Genomic DNA, 20,492 nt, shown 5'->3' with positions numbered 1-20,492 from the left:
GGTGGCAGGGAGGGCTGGTGAGCACATTGGTTTCACTTTTTTTTGTTTTTTTAATCAATATTCCGTTTTGAGCCTAGTTCATGCATCGTAAAGAAACCTGGTTCATTTTTGTCTTGTCATGTTTGCTGGTTTTCTCCAACATTCTATTTAAACCAAATATGAAATGCAGCTTAAGCAGGTTTTCAGGACCTCAGTGTTCTCACTCTTGAATTACAGTATAACCTGGATATAGGGGAATTTCTAGGGTTGTCCCCAGGCCTGAAGTGGCAGACCAGGAACATTCCTAATGGGCTGGACTGGTTACTAGCTCTGGTTTACACAGTGACATAGATTATACGGGCTGGACTTTGAGCTAAAGCTGGTCTGAACCATAAACTGAAAATGAGTCCCACTGCAACCCTGGTTGGAACGACGCCTAAACTTTGATAAAACTAGTAAAAAATCAAAAAATACTGATACCCGTTTGATGTCATTGCAACAAAATTGCAAGTCCCTGAAATACAAATTGTCTTTTTTTGTTTTTGATTGACACAAATTGATCACAAATTCCTTGAAAACTCTTAATTGCACGAATATGATGGCGACGTTTCTGTTGTGCTTTTTTCTCTTCAATTTTAGAGAAATTAATTTTATCTGAAGCACCAGTCTTATATGATGAAGATATTTTTGAGGCTTTCACACTGTTTAATAACATCGATTTCTAAATTAACAGAGCTTGTTGTTTAAGAACACATGCATTCAAAAAATAATCATGCCAAAAACCTCGACTTTGAGTAATTAAATTACATGTAAAATTACCATATTACCAATTACCCTGTATTTTTATTAAATTAGTTTAAGGTAAAATACTACATTAAAGTAATTTTAAAACCTTGTTGAGAGAACATGAAATTATTAAGTAACTTGGGTTATATTTTGTTCAATTAGAGTTATGCAAACTTGCGCATAAAGGTTCTCTGGCAAATTTGAGCTGTATTAATTCAACACAGCCAAAATGGCTTGAAAATGTTAAAAAACTGAATGGAACAAAATGTCCCTAGGGATAAAATTTCACCTTTTGTCAATTGCAGATCCTTCATAACCATCATCATTAACCAGCATATGCATAACAGTTTGCAAATGAATGCAGTCCTCATTCACCCTCACTTTAAAGTTTAATTTGCTGCTGCTGATGCAGCGTAGCAGTTACAAGATAAGCCTGATCCTCTGACACAGAAAGCTATTATACCACAAGATAAATGCAGAAAGTGTAGTACTAGCCCACTTTTAAATATATCACCTGTAACAAAATAAAAAAGTGCAAACAATGCAAACTGATGAAAACATCTTTAATGTAAAACATGACATTTTAATCAATAATAACAAAATTTAAAAAGTCAACATACGATCATCACTACTCACCACAAAACTCTTAAACAGTCCACATGAGTTTACATCCTGATAAAAAACCTTAAACAGTCGTTTGCTGTCAGGATACACAGACTCCGTCATCCTTTGTGAGGAACATGAGACATTAACGGGGATGTGGAGCAGACGTCTCAGATAACTGGCTCGTAATGAATCATTAAAGAGTTAACCTCCTGTCAATCACTGACACACATTACCGAGCAGAACATTCGGGTCAAGTTTCAATGTCTAAGTTGTGTAAAGTGGGGTTTACATGTGTTAGTTAGATCTGAATGCTGGTGAAGATGAAAACTTCAATAAAACAAATAAAGGTTATGATCAGTCCTCAGTGACAGGTAGTTCTGTCTTTGTGTTGTTTCCGTTCTTCTTTGTTCTCTTCTTCTTACTGTCCTTAAATACTGGAGAGCTCAGGAACATGCTGTCAGTGAATTTATCTCCACGCCTGATTTTACTGTTGAAACAAACACAAATAAAACAAATTACTTCCTGCTGTTTCATAAACACATGAATAAATATGTGACCACATACAGTGCCTTGAAAAAGTATTTGGCCTCTTACTGATTTCTTTGTTTTTGTACAATTGTCACACTTAAATGTTTCAGATCATCAAACTAATTCTAATATTAGACAAAGATAACCTGAGTAAATACAAAAGTCAGTATTTAAATGATGATTTCATTTATCGAGGTAAAAAAGCCATCCAAACCTCCCTTGGCCTATGTGAAAACGCCATTATCCCATAAACCTAATAACTGGTTGTTCCATCCTTGGCAGTAACAACTGCAAACAAATGTTGCTGATAACTGTCAGTGGGTCTTTCACATCACTGTGGAGGAATTTTGTCTCTCTCTTCTTGGCAGAATTGCCTTAATTCAGCCACATTAGAGGATTTTCCAACGTGAACAGCCTGTTTAAGATCATGCCACAGCATCTCAATCAGATTTAAGTCCAGACTGACGAGGCCACTCCAAAACCTCCATTTTGTTTTAAGCCATTCAGAGGTGGACTTGCTGGTGTGTTTGGGATCACTGTCCTGCTGTATAACCCAAGTGTGCTTGAGCTTGAGGTCATAATCTGATGGCCGGAAATTCTCCTTCAGGATTTTCTGGTAGAGAGCAGAATTCATGGCTCCATCAGTTACAGCAAGTGGTCCAGATCCTGAAGCAGCAAAGCAGTCCAAGATCACCACCATGTTTGACTGTTGGTATGATGTTCTTCTGATGAAATGCTATGCTAGCTTAACTCTACATTTAACAGGAAGCACACCTTCCAGAAAGTTCAACTTTTGTCTGGTCAGTCCACAGAATATTTTCCCAAAAGTCTTGGGGATCATCAGGATGTTTTGTGTCAAATGTGAGATGATTGTGTTCTTTATGGTCAGCAGTGGTTTTGGCCTTTGAACCCCCCCATGATGCCATTTTTTCCCCAGTCTCTTTCTTATTGTTGAATCATGAACACTGACCTTAACTGAGTCATTCGAGGCCTGCAGGTCTTTACATGTTCTTCTGGGTTCTTTTGAGACTTCCTGGATGAGTTATCCATGCACTCTTAGAGTGATTTTGGTAGACTGGCCACTCCTGGGAAGGTTCAACACTGTTCCAAATTTTCCCCATTTGTGGATAATGGCTCTCACCATGGTTCACTGGAGTCCTAATAGGCTTTGTAACCCTTTCCAGACTTATAGATGTCAATGACTTTGTTTCTCATGTGTTCCTGAATTTCTTGACATGGTGCCATCAATTGTTACTTTTCAAGAGCTTTTAGCCTACTTCACTTTGTCAGACTGGTTCTATTTAAGGGATTTCTGGTTTCAACAGGTCTGGTGGTAATCAGGCATGAGGTGGCTAGTGAAATTGACCTCATTTTTCCGAAAAATGTGGCTAATCACAGTTAATACATGATTTAACAAGAGGGGGCAATTACTTATTTACACAGGGCCAAGTAGGTCTGGACGGCTTTTTTCCCTTAAAAACAGCATTTGTATTTACTCAGGTTATATTTGTCTAATATCAAATAATGTTTGATGATCTGAAACAATCAAGTGGGACAGATATGGAAAAATTAAGGAATTAGGATGGGGAGAAAGTACTTTATCACAGCATTGTATCATCAGATAATAAGTCCTCACCTGTTGAGGGCCGGCTCTTTATAACTGACCACACCGTGTCGTCTCCTCGTTCTGCCTCCGGCTTCACTGTCTGGAGTTGAGATGGTGTTGGTCAGTGATTTTAAGACTCTACCTGCTGCAAATACAACAAACAAGTTCTTCAGAAAAAATTGCAGGTAATTATTTGACTAAAACAAGGACAAACCATTGGATACTATACCTGAAGAACCTTCAGTTGTGACAGCTGCAGACTCCTCAATCAGCACTGCCCGGCTCAATGTTTCTCTCCAGGGGGTCGCAGGTAAAGAGCTCACCTCAGTATCTGCAGTGCTCACATCTACGGCCAGCCATGGAGGCATCTCATCTGTCAGTAAGTCTTCAAGATCTTGATGGCCTGACGTTTCGCTCCTACTCACCATGTTGCAGTAAGAATTTGGCACATCGGAGGTCCTGGAGATTTTTGGTGAAGCATCATCTCTGTATGACCCATTATAGACAACAAACGTCTCCCTAAGATTTCTGCTCTGCAGCTTGGATGTCTTCCTCTTCTGTTTTGGATTTAACTCCTTGGACTTTGATTTTTTTGGTTTTACAGGAAATAATTGCTCAAAGATGTTGTCAACATCTTGGTCTTGTTTTCTTTCAGTATCGCTGTCATCAAGAAGTGAGTCATCTTTCTTTTCCCCAACATCCTCTGTCGTAAATGCTTTGTGGCTTCCTTTAGCCTTCTGCTTCCTTTTTACTACATGTTCAACACACTCCTCCCTCTGCACAGCTTTCTTTTTACTGGACTGTTTCATTTCCTCTCTTCTAGCTTTTTTCGGTTTCCGAAACTCAGATTCAGATGAGCAGTCCTGCTCCAGTGGCAGTACGTTCTGGTTTTCAATGCCACTTAAATTCTCGTCCAAGCTCTCTGAATCTTGAGTAGCAACCCAAGGGCGCTTACATGAGCTTGGAGTCATCTGGACACTGATTTCATCGTTTTGCCCGTGTGGGCTTGACTCTGGTAATTGCATAACATCTGCTTCTTCTTCATCACAGACGAAGGATCCTGCAAGCACGTCCCGCTCTGTGACATTTGGTGAAACTCTGCTTGGTAAGCTGGTCTCTCTGGTGACTGATATCACAAAAGTCCCCCTGCATTTTGGTTTGGGAATTCTGGCAGAGTTTGTCGTGACTTCTTTTCTCTGTTCTTCATTCAAAACATCTCCAGGAGCTGGGAGTGCAGCCTCATCAGTACAAAACATAAGCTCTTCTGGTAGATCTGAGTCTTTGCACGCTCCATATTTTCCCTCAATTTTATTTTCTACTTCATCTCTGATCTGTTCAAACTCAGACCGTCTGATCTCACTTTCATGCGACGGCATCATGGAAAAACTTCTCCTGTTCAATGAGGACATCCTCCTCCCTTTAGTCCTGGACCTCCTGCAGGTGATGTTGGGCCTGGTTTCCTCTGCAGTATTGTCCTCTGATGGTAATCTAAGATTTTCTCTGGCTTTGAAGAGTCTAACGTCAGGATCCATAAAAATATCGTCCACATCTGGTAGAACATCAGCAGAGTCTGTTATAGGCTTTGTTGTATCGTTTGCTTTTAATTTCTTCTTTGCCTTTTTCTGATTGCTTCCTGTTTCTGACTTGCTCAATTTGGGAATGCGAGAAGAAGCGACACTGTTACTTTGTGATTTTAGAGTATGAGGCTCTGGGATCTCTGGGTCTTTAACACTCTCATGTTCATGGTCTTCTGTCTGTAATAAAGTACCACTGGTAGAAATCTGATCGTCACTTGACTTGGAATCCACAGAGCACGTAACTTGTGGATTTTCAGCCACATTTGAGGCTTGTTCCTTCTTCTTCTTGATTTTTGGTTTGCCAGTGTGACCAGCCTTCTTCGCCTTTGTTTCCACAGTGACAATCTCAAAAGAATTACTCAGCGTCATCTCCATTGTCGTGTTCAGAAGTACGGTCTTATCCTGCTTGTTGCTGGTTTCTGGTTTGGGTTCCATGACTGGGCAGCTTGAAAGGGGAGCATTGCTGGAGAGAGGTGAAGGTATTTCATTTAGGCTTAAAGCTGAAGGGGTCTGGCTGTCCTGTGGAAAAGGAACTGACTTCATATCAAACCCAGACTGAGAGATTTTCCTTGAAAGCTGATCTACTTCCTCCTGAACGCTGCAGGGCTGAGGCATATCGATCTGGAGAGTTTGTTCGTGCTTGCCTTTTTCAGCATTTATTTTATCTGCAAAATGTAATGAAGATAAACATGAACAATGTAATAGCAAATTCTTTAATTCAGAGCAAATAGATAATTTATGATAAAGGGAATCTAAAGCTGCCTACCAGTGTAAATATCAGGAGGTAAATGCAGCCGGCTTCGGATACTGGAGACATTTTCCCTGTTGTTTTTCCCAAGTAAATCTGCTGTTTTCAAAGGCTCTGAAATCTCTAGTTGGGGGAGTAACTGAATTGTGGGACTAATAATGGGAGTTACAGTAGTGAAAGGAAACAGAAAAACAAGTAGTACATGTCATTTACAGCCGCTTAGACATAGAATCAAAGAGTTCAAAGTTGAAAGTCAGAATCATTTGAATAAAGTATTTTCTCACTTTTCCGTTAGAAGATTTTCTCGGTTTAAGTCACTAGATGAGGTTGTCGCTTCTTCAGAGAGTTTGGGAAGCTCCTGTGAAATATTGAGAAAGTTTTGTAAACGGATAGCTAACACGTGCAACACAGATACTCCACAAAGGCAATCAGGGCTAACTCAAAGAGAACACTAGATGCAAATAAACCCTTTCCTAGGCACTACATAAATGTGGCATTTGTATTTTGGTCATGCTATATCTATTGCCTTCCTGTATTTCTCTATTGCTGCTATTGCATCCTGTGTCACTTTTTGACGATGGTCTTGCACTTTTTTAACTCACAGAATAGGGTTCATCTATGGTTGTATTTATCTAGTGTTAGACCTCAGCACCCGCAGCCTGTTGCACCAGCTATGTGTAAGTTCTGTCTCAACTTTTGGTGTAAAGTCCACACTGAACCCTTCCTTAAAAACTCGTAAAGTTGTGACTTAAGTTACATCACGGAGATGTAAGGTTGATCTTAACTAATAGCACTTTACATCCATACTAACTGTAATATTGTTGCAGATGCGACGTTTTCACTTAATTTAACCAATCACTGAAAGCGTTCCAGCCAAGAGTTTATTAGAGGGTCGTCTCCTTTGTCTGATTGTCTCAAACGACTAATGGCTGAAAACAGCCCCTGTGAACTACTGTTAATCCTCAAAGAGCACTGAAAGTGTATGTAAAATATGACAAAGCATTTTGCATAGGTGATTACCAAAGCCTACAGCCTAAACCTAGAGCAAATATAGAATAACAACACTGACACTAAGTGGTGAAATCGTCAATAGCACAAGATAATTCAACAGTGGACAGTAGAAATCATCCCTGCCTATGGATAACTACAGTGTGATTGATCATGGAGAATGCACTACTGACACCAAATTGCCAGTAATATCCTCAGCTCCTCGTCATCCCACCTTTCAAAACTATCGTAATGACAGACATATTTTACGGAGGACTTTACACCTAGTAAGAGATAGGTGTAATATTTAAGCTATAACTTTAGTCTGCATTGAAACTATCACATCTGGTGTAACACTGTAAGTATAGTAAGGCATAAACTCTGAACTTGAGTTCAAACCAGGCTACATTTGAAGTTACGCACAACTGGTGCAACCCAGAACAGGAACCAGTCTATCTATTTGTAAATATTTTAGACAACTTTTTATCTTTTATACAATCAGAAATGTATTTTATATACCTTGTCTTGTCAGAAGATTGTCCTTGCAACATGGGAGTTTTCTAAATGTACTGAACCGATTTTACGTGGGACTACAGATGGAAACTAGAGCCTTGCTAAATCTATTGCAACTATGTTTTTCCATTTACAACGTTTGAATCATCAGTGTCGCTGCACATTATTCCTTGATAAATAAACTAAACTGAAGCTGCTGTTGATCTTCATCATTAAAATTTTGTACTTCATTGTCAGTGCTGATATCAATAGAACAACTCAATGCAAATTTGAGATGATCAAGGTAATGCTGAATTATTTAAAACGATATTGTATCTATCAACAGTGTCCATCTCAAGTTCACATATAAAAACATCCATCCATCCATTTTCTATATCACTTATCTGATGGGGGTCAAGGGGGCTGGAGCCTATCCCAGCTGTTATTCGGCGAGAGGCAGGGTACACCCTCGCCAGTCAGTTGCAGGGCTGACATACACAGACAGACAACAAGGCATGCTCACATTCACACCTACGAAGTGTGAGCTCAGAGTCACCAATTAACCTGATTAGCATGTTTTTGGTGGTGGGAGGAAGCCGAAATACCCAGAGAGAACCCACGCATGCACAGGGAGAACATGCACCTCCACACAGAAAGGCCCTGACCAGGAAGCGACCCAGGGACCTTCTTGAAGTGAGGCAACAGCGCTAACCCCTGCTCCACCAGGCAGCCCCCATACAAAAACAGAAAATGTGAAATCTTTAAGAGTTTAAGTACTTCTTACACTGTCAGAGAACAAGTCAGCTACCATGTCCAAGTGCTGCAGAGTGTTGCTGTGGAGGTTTTTCAAGATGAAGAGCTACAAGAGAGAGTGAAAAAACATATTAGTCAATCTACAGTTCAAAAAGATTTTTTGGTGCAGTTCTGTGCAAAGTTCTATGGTCGGCTTAGACATTAAAATGTGCTTTTTTAGTAATGTCATATTTAATTATTCATTTCTTAATGTCTTTATCATAAAACAGCCTGAAATTCTTAGGAAATCCTAGTTTTGAGTCGAACTTTCAAACCTAATATCATCGAGCATATGATTACTTGAAAAACCTTAAGGCAATCATCTCAAGAAAGTTGAAGATGTGCAAAGTACAAGAAAAGTCACTAAGTTCTGAGTGAGTAACCAATTTCAGTGCCTGTAGGAACCATTTAGATCTGATAATCATGGTGTGGTGGGAGAGGGTCGTTGGTTGTATCTTAAGAGAGAGACTAATTATGAATAGGCATGTGTACAAAACTAGTGGTGGTCTAAGACACTGGCACATCACTGTAGTTTGGTATGAAAAATATGCATGATCAGTAATTACCTTCTACCTGATAGGCTTTAATATAATCAACTGAATATAAACTATTATATAATACCAAATTATTTCAAACAAACAGCAAACCAACCAGTTTCCTGTGTTTGTATTTTTTCGTGGCCAACTCAAAGCACAGAGCCTCCACTTGTTTCTGAAGGAAGATGATATCCTTCTCCAGCTGCCGGCTCCTCTCCTTCTGCATCGCCAAAGCAACAGCCAGGGCTTTGTTGTTGTTCTTCAGGGAGACTTTGTAGAAGGATGATGTGTCTGGTGCAGGCAAGAGGAAAAACAGTAAATTAATTTTTGGTACTTTTTTCATGATACCAGAATTATTAACTTTGATTTTATTCAAAAAGTCAAATTACATCTATACTGATTTTGTCAACATCAACAAAACATTAATTCTAGGAAACCAGTATCAGTAATATTGATGTTTTTAATTAAAAAAAAAATGTAAATATTACTGGCTTGATACCTCTCCAGCACATCTGTCTACTGTTAAGTCATACTCACTGAGAAGCTTGTTTTTGATCTTTGACGCTGTAGCTGCAGTCGTCTTAGAAGACGGTTTGGATGTCATTGTCCTCGAAGGCAACATGATGAGGTGTGTGAAGAGCAAATACCTTGAAGAAAGACAGAGGTTTACAGTAAGAATTTGGACATTAATGATTTGAGCACAAGCACCATGTCACAGATATAGAAAGGAACTCGTTTGCTTTATTGTTCTCTGACGAGTTAGGTTACTAATAAAAATGAATAAGCAAGCGTATACAATTTTTACGCGTTATGAATGTCTCACTAGCTTATGCTTAATCTGACCTTAGATGTTCTCTCTCCAATAACATTCCAAAAGCAAATCCATTTACAACGCAGATAAACTCCGCATAGTAGTACGTTTAAGCTGACAAACTCAAAAAAGCTCAAACGTTGGCTAGCTCGCCGATATTAGCTATCTAAATGAGAAATCGGCACAGCAAACCGTTACTATGTAATATTATCAAAATTACTCTACAGATTTAGTCGGAACCTACCGTTAACACACTTCATCAAGCAGTAGACTTCGTCTTTCGTAAATACGGTGCTTCAAAAATAATAAAAAGAGGCCGATAATATTTTTTAATAGTCAAATTAATCGTGGTGGACCGTTGCCTGTTCTGGTTTAAACATAAACAGAAAGTCCTTTGTGTTTCAGCGCAAGCGCAGAAAGGCGGGTTCGATGAAGTGTGGGCCAATCAGGAAGGATGTGAAGTTGCTGTTAAATCTCCTGATGATAGTACTTCAGGCAAATACACCTAAAAGCCGTATAGCTTTTTACACGGTGTACCTAAGGGTTCTGAATAAATCAGGGGGTTACGATTAATGTTGATTGAAGTCTTTCTCGTACGAAACTTGAAAATGCCCCACAGTGGAAAAGGGGGCTTATTTGGGTATGTATCTTGGTAGCAAGTGCAAAGGCGTTGCCTGTGAGTCAACACTTAGGGACTACTGGGACAAAATGAGCGCAGGCCGATTCCTGGTTTCTAAAAAATGAAATAAATAAAAGCAAAGTATATATCCAATTCATTTATACACTTAAGAGTTAAGTAGGCCTCGTTTGTAGATGTAATTTCACTTTATACTTTTACACTTCTTGAGCCACATTGAGCTGAGTTTCTGGATTTATGTGGGCATATATTTAAGGCATTTAGAGTTAATGAATTAATCATGATTAATTAAAGTCCATTATTAGTGCTTTTTTTCATTGTCCCTTTTGCTTCACTTTTGTTAAGCCACATCAGTGTCTCCCTGCAGCCACAGTGATGTAAATTAAGCCAACCACTGCTCCTTAATGTCTCATTTCACTTTAAAAACTCACAGACAGCTCAGTGGACAGGCCAAAAGTCATCTGAATCTTGTCTTATCAAACATTTAAATTTGTATTGTTTTCTTTTTTTTTCAATCCAAAACAAGTTCATTTTTCCGCTGTTAAGTTCATTTTAAATGTTTAATCCTACCCAGGGTTCCTTATTTTGTTTCAAGTTAAGAGAACACCTGTGTCTGGATAGGAAATCAGTTAGTAATAGTGCAAAAAGCCAACATGAAACTGTGTTATAGGCGAATGTCTTTTTTGACAGTAATGTTATGTGTTATATGTTATGTCTTTGTAGTTTTTTCTATCTATCTATCTATCTATCTATCTATCTATCTATCTATCTATCTATCTATCTATCTATCTATCCCTTCTTTAAAATCTATCATATTTTTTCATTGTTAATGTAAAATGTCTTTTACCAGGTATATTCATGTTGGGATGGGAAAAATCTCTTTCAAGAGGGACATTGGCCAAAGTGGTAGAACAAGAAATTTAACACATAACAAACACATTACAGATAATTCTGGTTTTAAATTCTTCCAAATTAAGACAGGACACTTATTTAAGTTAATCCCATAGTTCAGACCAAGGTGATGAAGAATAGATATTAAAACCCCATATGATGAATCCAATACAAATATCAAAGTTAGAAGTGGAATTCCCATATTTATTCAATAATTAACTTAAACTTAGTGCATTTCTCTTAAACCCAAAGGCTTTTATTTATCTCTCTTTTATTTATAGCCCATGTTTTGCTTTTCTTTTTCTTCTGACAGTGACATGCGAGATTTCATGGTACTGTCATGTTTTCCTCAAGTAAATATAGAGTTTGTTCTGGCTTGACACTGTGTCTGATTCAAGGCATCTAGTGACGAATTGCATCCTTATGGTTTGCACAGAATGCAGCTCTGCTAGCAGTATTTGGGACTGGGTTTGTTTGTGTTGACTAGGGCTGAAAAAGCCTGTGTTTGACTGTAGTTCATCTCTCTAAGGCAGTTCAAATATATCTGTTTCAAAACTAATTGTCCTTTAACTTTTTTCACTTTAGTTTAACTGCACTGGGCGCCTGTCAGAAAAATAAAAAGATTTGATCGATGTTTCTGAGTGTGATCTCTGCTGTCTGCTATTTTGATCACAAAAGTTTGATTCAGTGATCGATTCGTCAGGGCTGCGTGACTACGGGAGTCGGCTTTATTCTGGTATTTTAGATGTCCTCGATTTTGGAGTACCTCATACATTGATGTCAAATTCACATAGTGAACGGGTAATGTGCATTTCTTTCGCTGTCATCACAGTTCATTCATTTATCCTGTATCTACTGTTCTGAGAATAAAGTTATAGCTAGCTATCTGAGGAGGCTAACATAGGTAGCCTGTCTAAATACAAGCTGTCCTAGTGGAAACTTCGTGTCTGCAAAGGTGTGAAATGCTTAATACGTGTACGAGCTGGATTTCCAGATGCTAGACGATTAATGTGATCGGTAATATACATTAAAAAAACAATTGACACGTTCATCTATTTTAGAAAAATGAACCAAAATAGCAAGGTAGCTGAAATGGTGTTATGGTTTCAGGAGTGACCGTGTTAACTGATGACTCTCAGCCTGACTGCGCCTTCAGTTGGTGTGGTTACAACGGCTGCTCAAACCAGAAACCACCCTCGAAAATGCAGTTTTCTTGAGCATTTCATTGATAAATACCACATTGTATTATATTTAGGCAGTTCAAGGACATTTTTAAGGAATTTATGGGCCTTCAACATCCGTTCTAGCTGTGACAACGGCATTCGCAGTCCTTTGAAAATCACCAGTGAGCACGGCCGCTCGCTAAACCAAAACACCTGACGTTACAGTTGGTAGCTAGCGTACAGATCAGCTGCTAGTTCAGTAAAGCTATGTCCACGTATTGAAATATTGCATTTTATAAGGGGTTAAAATCCTTCCGTACACACTAGTGACAGTGAGCACCAGCTAGTGTACACAGCTAAGTATTATGATGAGTGATAAGGTGGAGAGTTCGGCGTTTAGCTGTCAAACGGTCAGGAGATGGTAGTCACGTTACGGCCTGTTATGATCACATGAGGAGGTGGGGAATGTGATGCCGCTACTTCTGCTTTTTCATCCACTTTTTTTAAATCTAAAATGGCATGCATAGCAAACTCAGACTGTGTAGTTTTCTACAAATGGTAAGTCTAGAGAAGCTTTAAAGTGGATGTTCACATTTTACGCTTGATTACAAGTGAATAACAAGAACAGAGATTATAGCTGTTTAATAGCATTATCAGCCGACTTTAACAAACCAATAAATTGATCATCTGCTGAGTTCAACTATCGGACAATCAACAGGTTCAATATGAGATAGGCTATCTCTTTCGTGGAAGTCTGTTTTTAAAGAAAGATGTTAAAGGTCGTTCTTTTGCTGTTTTTCTCGAATGTCTTTCCTGGTTAGGGAGGGCTTAATGATCTAGATCACAGAAAAAAAATTAACTCATAATCTCTCTGTTTCCTTCCGGCTCCTTTTTCTTTTTTTCCTAAGACTTCAGTCATTTGAAGTCAGCAAAATAATATGGGGAAAATAGTCTTTGCAATGCAGGCATAATAGAAAAATTCTTTGTCTTTTAGTTACCACTTACAAATTTAAAAAAAAAGTCAATGTTACATACTAGTCTTGTCCGTTTTTGTTCATATTTTAAAGATACAAAATGTAGAATTTTTGCACTGAAATCTGGTCTCACCTGATCCATATTAACTTAAAAAGTGACCATTCCTATGTTATATAACTTTAAAATAAGGTTTTGCTGCATCTCAAATATTTCTGAAAGTTTTCAGACAGAAAATTTTACATTTTTACTATTGTAATCAGACATGTCTTTATGGAGGCTGCCACAGGTTGCGAGTTCAATTGCTGGAACTTGTCTCTGTAAAGCCTGCCATACACGATGTGGATTTAATCTGATTCAGACATGAGTTTCGAGTTGCATGACTTGCATGGAGGTCGTGCTGACTTTTGGCCCGATTGTGCGTCATTTGTCGTGCAGTACACAGGGAGACACAATGACCGACCCGAACACTGTCAGATGGACTTCAACCTCACTTTGTGAGACTTTCGAAGTAAACTCCACAGATTTCTGTCACAGTCTGTCCCAGCTTCACTTGTACAGTGTGTGCAATCGGAGCGTGCACGATCATGTGCGTTGTAAGCTATTCAGTATGAGCTGACTTTCCACTATGACTGTTAGAGAGTCAGGTGGAAATCGCACGAAGTATGTCCAGCTTAACATGGAAACCACTCCACACACTGCATTTCCAGCACAGCTCACTGCATTTGCACATAATCATTTGCACACTGCATATGCCAGAGCATATGCGCATCTGAGATCCAAGGGCACTTTCATATTCTGGGACCGCTTACAACGTGAACACGGAAGTACACTTTTCAGTGCATTTCTCTGCTATTATGAGAAATCTATGAATGAAAACAAAATATCTGTTTATAAATACGCCTTATGAACTGCTGTTTTTACTGAACAGAGTCCTTAATCAAAACAAGAAGCAAATGGGTGGAGCATAGCAGCACTGTTCTGTACTCATCATATTGTTTTATTGTTTTCGTGAGAGCCCCCTGCTGGTTGGCTTTTATGTATTGTCCATTTAAGTAAAAGAGTGTCATAAATCTAGATTTTTTTCCAGATTTTTTTCAAGATTATTTTTTGGGGGTTTTGCCTTTATTTGATTGAACAGCTGAAGAGAGACAGGAAATGTAGGGAGAAAATTCACAAGAAGAATTTGTTCTACTTTAAAGGGTTTTGTTCATGTCAACCAAAACCTAGAATTTTTGAGATTATAAAGTCAAAGAAAGCCAATTGTAAGGGAAGAAAATCATACCAGATAAAGCTGTTTGAAATAATACTTTTTTACTGGGACTCATCAACAAGGAAATATGTGATTTTGGTCCAGAATTTACTAGACTTTAAATTACAGTGGAGCCAAAAAAGAAGCTTTCATTATCCTTGATGTATGTCGGCAAATTAAAGCCAACAAAATATCAAAACAATAAAGAGGATGTGTTGATTTAACATTTTTAGTCACATATTTCCTGTTGATCAGTCCCAGCAAAAAGTATTATTTAATTAATCTCTCATATGCAGTGTTAGTGCAAAGGAAACGACTTTATCTGGTATGATTTTCTTCCCTTGCAATTTGCCGTTATTGTGCCCCTACTCTATACATAGTCATGTGTTTGTTTACTATTGACTGTGATTTCTAGTTGTTTACAAATTCGGTTTATTTTGTAAAGGATCAGAAGTTGTGTACAGAAGCCATGACTGATTTTTCTGCCGACGTTATCGTCTGCTCTGTCTACTGATCACTGATCGATGCCGTCTCAGAGATCATAATCTGATTAAGAGTCCTTCCACCATGAAGAGAAATCAGTTACGCATGCTCAACATGTTTTCTTTTCTTCTCTGTAGCAGGACCAGCAGTGAGATGGCTGCTGATGACAAGTCCTCGTCTTCATCTTCGACAGACTGGAGCGTCGAGCCCCCCGTCCTCTCCCCGACAAGCCCCTCCCATCTGACCCAGTTCAAACCACTGACCCCGGAGCAGGATGAGCCTCCTCTTCGCTCTGCGTACAGCTCATTCGTCAACCTGTTTCGCTTCAACAACAAAGGTCAGAGACACACACTAGCATGTACTGTAGCTAAGTTATGAATGTATGTATGTAGAGATGCACTGAAAGAGAAAATGATGGCCCACACTGATGCTTCATATATAGTAGCTAGCAAAAGTATTCATATTCCTTGAACTTCTCCACATTTCTTCAAGTTACAACCACAAACATAAATATATTTTATTGGGATTTAATGTGATAGATCAACATGAAGTGGTGCATAATTGTGAAGTAAAAGGGCAATAAAACATGCTTTCAAAATCTTTGTAAAATAAAAATCTGAAAAGTGTGATGTGCAAAAGTGTTCAGCCCCCTGCAGTGCATTGGCCCCATTCAGAGCTGATGTTTGTTTCACTAGAGCCTTCTTTTGTTCTTTATGAAGGTGACGGTTATGAAGACGACGACCTTTATGGTAAGGGGTCTTTCAAGTACAAGTGCATCCCAGCAGCACATTTCTCTTAAATTTTGCGTTTTAATATCGTAACATTGTGCCCTAACAGCATGTGACGCAAGCAAGTGCTAGGGAGAAAATCCGCTTGTTTTAGTTATTTCCTGTTGGAGAGTCCTAACAGCATGCGAGTGATGCAGCATAAAACAGTGTGGCATGTGCCACTCTAACCACAACGCCCCATTTCTATTTTGCTTTCTGTTGCTTGTGTTAACGGACAACGAACGAGGAAGAAGAGAGATCTACAAGGTGCCAGTCTAATGGAAGTGTTCAGCAGGAAAACTGTCTTGACTTTCTGTAATTTTCTCACTAATCAGAGTGTTTTAGCTTGTTTTACAAATAGATTAATTGGTGCTTTAATAATATTTGTACATGTGATTGAAATGTTATACTTTGACTTGAGTTACTAAAACTGTTTGCCAAATGCTCATCAATTCGGAGCTTCATACTACTGTTTCTCTTCCTTTAAAATATCATACTGCTTAGCCCATTGAGACCAAAAGTTAGAAAAAAAAAAAAAATCTAAAGCCTAAGTAATGTTTAAAAACAACCTCCCAAAACCTAAGGGGTTCTTCAAAAATGCACAGCATTTTAACATTTATTAAAATCTTTATTTCTCTATTGCAGCTTTAAGAACTCTTATTGTCTCTCATGGTTTCCATGTGAAGGTGAGGACCACTCAGTTAATCCAATTATAATTACAATGGCAATGTCAGGCTGTGCAATTACGTGATTGCATTTAAGGTTGCACTTATTTTAGTATTCAGTAATACATAGAAGTTTACCAAAATGCCTGCAGAAAGAAAAAAACATTTTCTTTGATAGGTTTACAACAGTGCCTCTATTGCACTTTGTAGAAGTGCCTTTATTTTCATTAAAAAAAAAAACGTAAATAAAAATGAAGTCATTTTGAAAGCAGTACTGCAACAACTTCAGGTGTAGTTTATTTGCATGCTACTTAATATTTGTGTTTTGTGTTGAGAAATACAGACTTCTAAATGATCATTATTCTCTGCATTTTCTTTAATAACCAAGCAAGTAGGCTCATGATACTATTTATATATTACAGGGTAATATTTGCAATATTGTCCACTACAATCACAATTGCACATTATTACCAAATCGTGCAGCACTATGCTACAGAGGCTAAAACCAAGACCTGTTTCTTTCTATAACTCTCAAATGCCTTCTAAAGATGCGATTGTAGTTCCTGGTTATTTGCCATGGAAATGACAAGATTATCCAAAATGCACAGAGGTTGTATCTGGTCATAAAGGTAGAAGCACACCGAGATTTCATCTGGTCCTGAAGGTTTATACTTAACAAACATCACATCCAGTCTAAATGGGATAAAGGGAAAACTGAAATTTATGAGCTAAGAAGTAAATATTGCAGATGCAGCGTGGATGGCAAGCGTCTGATGCTGTTGGATGCAAAGTGGTATCTGATACTCATTTGCTGTTGGGACACGCTGTAATCCTGAAGATTAATGTTGGTGCTGAGTCAGTGAATTAGCTGTGGAATAAATCTACAACTTGAGTCTCTTTTATGAAGGATATTAGCTTTCAGAAATTATTTTCTGCTGTGTCTAACAGGAATCAGTCCCTGGAAAGCTCTGATTTGGAGTTTTTGCTGTACTTGATTGTAAAACTACAAGATAATTTTAGAAGAAATCAAATGATAACAATACCCGTTTCAATACTACTGCAGCAAAAAAAGTAGTAATAGAAGTCTTTGGCACCTAATACTGTGTAATTCCATGTTTTAGTGAATGCAAAATTCTGAACACTAATTTTTCTTTACCTTGGACAAATATTGTAACATTGCTATTGTGTATGTGCAATAAATACAGTGCCTTCTTTTTCTGACGGGAGCTTTCAGCTGAAAAGATAGCTGGAAAATCTTATGTTTTTTTTTTTCTTTTTTTTTCAAGTTTTGTCCTTTTTGGAATTATCAACCAATAAAATAACAGAGATTGTATTGTAAGAAATGGCAGTGAATTGAATAATATCATAGTTGTCAGTTTTGTATCCTTTACTTTAATGTAGACAAACTCTTAAAAGTGATTGTTTTGACAAGTTTTTGGAGTTTAAAGGAGCCCCCTTTTGCATGAATTTCTATTCAGATTTCAAAGCAATTATTGGCAATATTCTAGTTTTTGTACTGCACATTTTCGCTGCCAATCTTAAATTTGCTCCTTGTGTTTGTTTCATTAGAATCCTTTAAGTTATGACTCTGAGAATATGCTTGATTTTTGTTTCTCTTTCAATTTAAGTGCTTCTTTGCCTCAGGTTTCCACTCTCTCTCCTCCCCGCTACTTGCTGCCACACCTCACTGTATTAAAACCTTTGGTTCAGATTAACCAAAAGTAAAAAAGAAACACTGCAGGTAATCACAATAACAACTTCTTGATTTAGCCTTGTATGTACTAAGTTACTCTAAGTGAATTCTGAGACACTTATGTGACCCAGTTTTTGGTCTCTCTATTGACAGATCCACAGCTTTAAAAAGGTTTTCACAATCAAACTGCAATCTTTATTTCACAACAGAAACAAGTCATGGCGGTGTAACAATGACACTTGGACTCTGCTGCTGTTTCAGAGTTTCTTAAAACAGAGACTAAAAAGTCATCTGAAAGTCAAATGTTTTATCTGCAGATAAGCACAAAAATTGCTTATAATAATTAGTTTTTTTCCAACAGGGGAAGAAAATGTCACTATTTGAGTGTCCTTAATTTAGATTAACCATCTAAATAAGAAGTGAATCTTATTTCAGGACTCAGCATGCTAAAGAATCCTGCTCAGTGGATAATTTCACTTATTACAAACAGTTTAGGTCTTAATTTTGCTTGTGATGACTTAAAAAGTATTATCTAAATTTGGCTGGTTATTTTAAATGAAAGGTGATGGACAATGTCCTTTATCCTGAATGCATTTATGTTCAGTGGGCATTGTTTTTATTTGTTATCTTGTTTGGAGAAAGATCACTGTTTCATATAATCAAGTGTATTGTTCACTACTGCAAACAGAGTTTGACATGTTAAACACAAATTACACAACACAGTCGAACAGTATAGTTATGACCCCAGTAACCGCAGTGTTTCATCTGTTTACTGAAGTCAGAGTAATAAACCATGGTCTTGTGAAGTCATGTGATAAAATGGTCCTGTCTGGAGTCGTGCCAGGAACCAGAGAGCCACATGATGGGAGTGTTTATATCTTTCCACTCTCAGGACGGTCCCCCCTCCCTATGGCAGCACAGGCCTCACAGTGACATTTCTGACAGAGATTTATCATGTTAGATAAAGTGGAAAATGTGCCCCATTGTGCTCAATCGTTCTGTACTTCTGTTACTTATTTAGTGTATTGTATCGTCTGATTGTAATGTTTCTCATTTGTAGGGTCTAAATTCAGGGGTGGTGAAAAAACAATGTACAGTGATTTGTAAATCCATTTTTAACCTATATTCAACCAAATGCAGCAGAAAGTCAATATACTTAATGTTCAATCTGTTTATCTTTATTTATCTTTGTTTTTTGGAAACATAAACATTTTTGAGTTTGATGGCTGCAACATTTTCCATAAAAGATGGGACAGGGATGTAAGAATGGGAAAGCTGTGGTTCTCCACTTTGATAGTCCAGCAGTTTATGAACAATTTTTGTGCAACAGCAAGGCATTTGGAGATCTGACCATCTACAGTCCAGAATATTATCACGAGATTCAGAGAATCTGAGAAATTTCTGCATGTTAGAGGCAAGGCTAAACTCCAGCATTGAATGTCTGACTCCTTTGACCACTCAGGGCATTAAAACCCCTCATCATTCTGTGATGGGTATTACAATGTGGGTTCAGGAGCACTTAAGGAGACCATTGTCACCTAACACAGTATGTGACTGCATCTACAAATTCAAGTAAGGCTCTACCTATGGAAAGTGACAGCCATGTATAAATGATATCCACTTCTCTGAGCCTGAGCTTATCTGAGATGGACTAAACTAAAGTGGAAAAGTTGTCCATGGTCTGATGAGTCCACATTTAAATTTTTTTTGTAAAGAACAGGAAAAAGACCGTCCAGGTTGAAATCAACACAAAGTTCAAAGCCGGCATCAATAATGGTGTGGGGGTGTATCAGTGCATTAGTGTATTAGAGCATGGGTCACTTACACATCTGTGCAGGCAGCATTAATACCGAGGCGTACATTCAGGTTTTGGAGCAACATATGCTTCTTTTTCAGGGATGTCCCATTTTATTTCATAGAGATGATGCTAAACCAAATGCACTCACACGCCCTGACGGACCAGGCTGACAAGGGCTCATTAAGGCCAAGCACGAGGAAAAAATCCACTGAAAGTTCTAATTTTATTGGAAATTTTCCTTTCTAAAATTGACAAAAACCTTCCCAATATTTCAAATAAATAAATTAAGATTCCTGTGAAAATTGTTTAAAGTATCACATTTAAAGAACCCTAAAATTGCTTCTAATATTCACCAAAAGCTTTAGTGTAACTTTATCATACCATCCCCAAAATCTTCAAATTTCCTGAAAGATTTCAAGCAAATTCCCCAAAATGTCTAAGCAAACTGCCCCCAAAAATTCTGATCAATTTCTCCAAAGGATGCATACATACAAGAATCATTCAAATGAATTTACAGACATCAGATGGCTGGTAAACCTGAAAACATAATGCCTCCAGCCACAGAGGCATTTAAATGTATGTACTGTATGTTTATAGTTATGTCTGGAGCAGCATTCAGTTTTGATAATAATGTATTTAGAGATTGTTAGTGATTATTTTCTTTTGCGTAAACAAGGGGAGAAGTGGGAAAAGCATTAAAATAATTGACTGAAAACTCCATGT

The 20,492-nt window shown here is 37.9% G+C and overlaps 2 protein-coding genes across 19 annotated transcripts in view; one reads left to right on the top strand and one right to left on the bottom strand.

Annotated features, from left to right (window-relative positions):
* Positions 1–1,314: 1,314 nt before the first annotated feature.
* si:dkey-57a22.11 (uncharacterized protein LOC569865 homolog) lies at positions 1,315–9,835 on the bottom strand. Of its 2 annotated transcripts, none has more exons than XM_041807879.1 (9): positions 9,693–9,835; positions 9,175–9,284; positions 8,753–8,928; positions 8,094–8,168; positions 6,115–6,188; positions 5,849–5,982; positions 3,735–5,747; positions 3,536–3,650; positions 1,315–1,858 (listed from the first exon to the last, which is right to left on the bottom strand). In XM_041807879.1, the coding sequence occupies exons 2-9, from the start codon at positions 9,257–9,259 to the stop codon at positions 1,726–1,728; spliced, it is 2,805 nt and encodes a 934-aa protein (XP_041663813.1). In that variant the 5' UTR covers positions 9,260–9,284; positions 9,693–9,835; the 3' UTR covers positions 1,315–1,725. The 2 variants fall into 2 exon arrangements, with proteins under 2 accessions (XP_041663813.1, XP_041663814.1); XM_041807880.1 differs by having other exon boundaries at positions 3,536–3,605.
* Positions 9,836–11,661: 1,826 nt separating this feature from the next.
* The window catches only part of pikfyve (phosphoinositide kinase, FYVE finger containing), a 54,221-nt gene continuing 45,390 nt past the window's right edge, over positions 11,662–20,492 (top strand). For 9 of the 17 annotated variants that reach the window (XM_041807024.1, XM_041807018.1, XM_041807017.1 and 6 more), the window contains exons 1-3: positions 12,604–12,697; positions 14,984–15,183; positions 15,566–15,595. In XM_041807024.1, coding sequence (XP_041662958.1) covers positions 12,654–12,697; positions 14,984–15,183; positions 15,566–15,595 — 274 coding nt within the window. In that variant the 5' untranslated portion in view covers positions 12,604–12,653. Of the gene's footprint in view, positions 11,778–12,603; positions 12,698–14,983; positions 15,184–15,565; positions 15,596–17,922; positions 18,020–20,492 lie in introns of those variants that run through there. The other 8 variants (XM_041807029.1, XM_041807025.1, XM_041807028.1 and 5 more) reach the window with 4 other exon arrangements.

Source organism: Cheilinus undulatus, linkage group 15 (assembly GCF_018320785.1).
Source record: "Cheilinus undulatus linkage group 15, ASM1832078v1, whole genome shotgun sequence".
In the NCBI taxonomy this organism is placed as follows: Eukaryota; Metazoa; Chordata; class Actinopteri; order Labriformes; family Labridae; genus Cheilinus; species Cheilinus undulatus.
The sequence above is the reverse complement of the archived record's forward strand: the minus strand, read 5'-3'. Positions and strand labels throughout refer to the sequence as shown.

What these genes read in the sequence shown, in the direction of transcription:
- si:dkey-57a22.11 (XM_041807879.1), bottom strand. Translation starts at nt 9,259, where the DNA reads ATGTTGCCTTCGAGGACAATGACATCCAAACCGTCTTCTAAGACGACT. An exon ending in GATCAAAAACAAGCTTCTCA is followed by an intron (nt 8,929 to 9,174) that starts GTGAGTATGACT and finishes TGCCTGCACCAG; the next exon opens with ACACATCATCCTTCTACAAA. An exon ending in AAAGAGCCGGCCCTCAACAG is followed by an intron (nt 1,859 to 3,535) that starts GTGAGGACTTAT and finishes TTGTTTCAACAG; the next exon opens with TAAAATCAGGCGTGGAGATA.